Source organism: Argentina silus (assembly GCF_951799395.1).
Source record: "Argentina silus genome assembly, chromosome: 13".
NCBI classification, from domain to species: Eukaryota; Metazoa; Chordata; class Actinopteri; order Argentiniformes; family Argentinidae; genus Argentina; species Argentina silus.
This window is the reverse complement of record NC_139667.1, coordinates 10,349,809-10,353,849: the sequence shown is the minus strand read 5'-3', so window position 1 is coordinate 10,353,849 and position 4,041 is coordinate 10,349,809. Positions and strand designations below refer to the sequence as shown.

Below are 4,041 nucleotides of genomic sequence, written 5' to 3'. Positions count from 1 at the left end.
CAATCAAAGCGCTATAAAAGCCAACATTTAAGAAAATAACCTGTCCATAGAAAAAGATTGCATCTAAGGTAAGAGCTTTACGTTTTACAAGAGCTGTGGAGATTAAAGATTTAAACCGATCCACGACAATGATCACAACTCATAATTTTTACAAAACATTTGGCTACGACATGTAAACTGCCAGAACGATTCACAGAATAATCACACAACACAACAATAATTTAGATAAAATAATTGCAGAAAGAATAAATAAATAAATTAAATTATGATGAAACATATTGCAACAATAATAAAATATGTGCCAGCAGTCAAAACAATCATTATATTATGTTCACTTTTTAAGGCAGTTGTACAGCAGTGTTGATGTGTTTTCATATTCTAAAGGCATTTGTGGTTCTACTAAAGGGGATGTTTCGAAAATGTTACCTTTTCAAGACAAAGTTGATAAGTCTGTCCTCACAAGCTACAGTGATACAGCAATTCACAGTCGGTGAATTAAATAGGCTTTTGAGGAAAACGTATCCAGAATAAATGAAACATTTCTTAGGTCTAGAAGCTATTACTTGAGCACGTGTGCAGCTGTCCTAGAAAAATACCTTTTAACAGTCAAACTACGCATTGTTTTTCTTTAGATAATCTAATATGAGAGAAATGTCAAATATAGGCCTATTGAATTCAAGATAATATAGAGAAGCATTATACAACCACTGATTGGCATGAATAGGACATCTCTCCTGGAATACACCATCTAAACATCAACTTGTCCTATCTCTCTTACAATAACATCACACACTTTCTTTTTATCCATTCGTTGCTCCCGTCGAAGGCACGCGTTTTTTCTTCTGTTTAGCAGGCGGGGCGCACTGGCATCTGAAGCAGGATCACCTGCCTGTTCTCCGAAGGATGGCATTTGTTGATGTGTCTGGTGAGTCCCGGGGAGCTGTAGAAAGTGGCGGGGCAGTACTTGCAGGGATAGACCTGGGATGAGTGCATGAGACGCAGGTGTCTCTCCTGGCTGGCCCTGTTGGGGAAATTCTCCCCGCACACGGGGCAGAGAAGGCAGTCCACGGGGCTGAGATTCAGGGGACTTTGGTTTGGATGTTCCTCTGAGGACGAGGAGGACACTTGAACCTGTTCTTCCGTTCTGTCGCTGTTTGGAAACGCGTGGTCCTCGAACATTTGATTTTGCAAGGCTTGGTGTGCCAGAATGTGTTTTCTGAGGTACGCCTGACGCTTAAACCTTTTCCCACAGTATTGGCAGTCGTATAAACCGTCTTCCGAGCCCGATTCGGACGGACCCGGACTCGGCGTGTCTCTGACACTCAGTAGCTCGGCTCCTGTGTCTTTGGCTTCCTCGGGGATGGACTTGACACCGAGGGGCATTTTGGCGGTTTCAGATTTGATGCTCTGGGTCGATGGCACCCCGGGGGCGCTCTGGACTCTGGGCTTGTGCCAGCGCCGGTGAGAGGCGAGGTTGGCCGGACAGCTGAACATCTTAGCACACTCAGGACACCTATATTCAACCCTCACTATCCTAGAGCATTTGTGCTGGGCTAAAGAAAACGGGTCCGCGTATTCCTCCCTGCACAGTTGGCAGATGTATTCTCCTAAAGGCTTACCTCCTGGGGTCTGCGTTCGGGGTTTGAAGTCGACCGGTTCTTTGATTTTCAGACCCAGCACCGGTGAAGTTGTCATTTCGTCCTCAAAATTGAGTTTTCTGATGGCTTTGGGTTTCTTAGGGGCGGGTTTCTTGCGCTCATTGTCGGATGCAGCAGGCCTTTTGGTTCCGCTGCTGATGGCCGTGGCGGGGATGCTGCTGGTGATGCCACTGCGGTTGCTGTTGCTGGTGCCGATTTTCAGGTCCACAGGAGCGAACAGAAGGTGATCTAAGGTGGAGAGGGAGGCAGGCGTGGGGAATGACTCGGCAGAAATGGGGGAGCCTAGATTAAAACTTCTCTCGAAATATCTCCGGTCGTGGTCTTTGCTGACGGGCCGGGTGGGGCTGTAGAGGGCTTGGTACACCGCCTCGGGGTTGCCAAACTGGACCGGTTTAGTATCCAGCCTGGGGACCGGCGCGTCTGCTGGGAGATCCGGTGATGGTACTGCGCGGTCCGGACTTGACGCCACAGAGACAGGCGGGGAGAAGTCCACCTGACTCTGATAGGCTGGGGTTTGTTGTTCTTGGTCATCTTCATCTAAACGAGTCCTGTAGGATACATGTGCTGATTTCTTGTTCCTTTTTACCAGGAATCCTTTGGGCATCTTTGCGAACAACGACGGAAAGGCACTTTGGAGAGGAGGGCGAAATCTCGACTATGATCCAGGTTTGTGGAACTACAGGCACAAGCCAAGGATGCGAACTTGTCTTTCCGCTATTGATCCCTCTGTTTCTGAAATGTTTTCGTCTCCAAGGCATAGCTGCACTCTTTTTATGCCGGAATGATGCTATTGTTCTCGCCCCTTGTTGCCGCATCCTCGACCAATCAGACGAAACGAAGATCCCAGTGGATTTGGTTGTGGGAGGGTTCAAAGCCTTGGTTTGGTGGATGTCGTTGGAGGATGTGCAGATAGCTTACCAGATGTACTTGCGGTTTATTACATTAGTGTGTGTGCGCCCTCCCAGCCCCTCCCGGACGGAGGCACACGTCGGACCCTCCTCTTTTTACGGTCTGATGGCTTTCTATACAAACGCACACGTGCCACGGCTTTGTGGCTCTCCTCCGGGGGCCACGAGCTACCGAAAGGAAATGTCCATCACTGCCACGATCATCAGAATGTACAATGAAGACGGGGAGTGGGGGGGGGGGGGGGGGTGGAGTGGGGCGGCAGAGAGGCAACAAAGCAGTGGCTTCGGGTTGGGGCAGCATATAGGATGGACAATCAAATGGAAATATTAAGAAAAAAAGTCATATCATGCAATGACACAGTGACACATGCCTATATGTTGTTGTAAAGCTATTATGGAACTTGTTCTGTTTTTTTCCAACATCAATATTACGCATGCACCTCACCAAGCCCAGGCTATAGGCTACAATGTGTCAACGAAAGGTTCCTTTCACATTCCCAAGAGTATGTATTCAGTCATCCGTGTTCAGTTTGTGTTTCATATAATATCCAACAACAATAAGACTTTTTAAGAATCTCATGAAAACAATTTGGTGCGAATTGATTTAGACTATTTGGGCACGTGTCTGTCTTGGCAGTTTAACTCGAATTATAAATCAGACCTCTCACTGCATACATAAGTCATCAGAAGGCCCTCTGGTCTTTGTGCACAATAGCCACGTCTGGCCATGCTGGAGAGGCCGTTTTCGTTTGAAAGGCAAATTGACCTCTTCACTGTGAAACAGGACTCAGGCCAATCTGGCCCGGGATAGGCGTGTGCTGGCCTGGGATAGGCGTGTGCTGTGTAATCAGGGCTCCAAACAAAGAGGGCCGCAGCCCGAATATCAGGACGTTCAAACGACACCACATCCCCAGACACATTACACGTTAATGATAGCCATGTGTATGGACCACGAGAGCATCATGTGCAACGAAACATATTGAGATTTGAATTCATTCATATTCTTGAAAACGTCCTTTTTGTCCAGACTTACACAACGGGTTTATTTTGGATATTGTTCCATGTGAAAATAGTTTATAGAAATAAAACAAGTATAACAGAAAACATCTTAAATACATAATATTCCTTTCAAGATATCATTCGTTAAAGTGTTGTCTAAACTTTTGTTAAAATAAAAACTTTGTACTTGTAGGTTAGGTACTCCTTTCTGTCTCCCACAATACAAAGAAAAGTCTAGACACACTGAAAGTCTATCTTGATAAGAGTGTCCTGAATTCATTTCCTGAAAATATTAACGTTTTTTTAAAACCTTGATATCTGTCTCAGAGTTAACGGCAATGCACATGGAACAGATTTCTACTCGAACAATTTTATTAGTTTCCAAATATATCGTTTATAAATGCTTACCTTCAAGTGATTATAACATATGTAAGGTATAGTGTATTATTGCTTATGTACGCTGCCATCCCCAACAA

General features: G+C 45.5%; 1 protein-coding gene across 1 annotated transcript; it reads right to left on the bottom strand.

The window, feature by feature from the left end:
- Positions 1-740: 740 nt before the first annotated feature.
- insm1b (insulinoma-associated 1b) lies at positions 741-2,296 on the bottom strand. Its single transcript, XM_083683165.1, has one exon. The coding sequence runs from the start codon at positions 2,260-2,262 to the stop codon at positions 847-849; it is 1,416 nt and encodes a 471-aa protein (XP_083539291.1). The 5' UTR covers positions 2,263-2,296; the 3' UTR covers positions 741-846.
- Between the last annotated feature and the right edge of the window lie 1,745 nt (positions 2,297-4,041).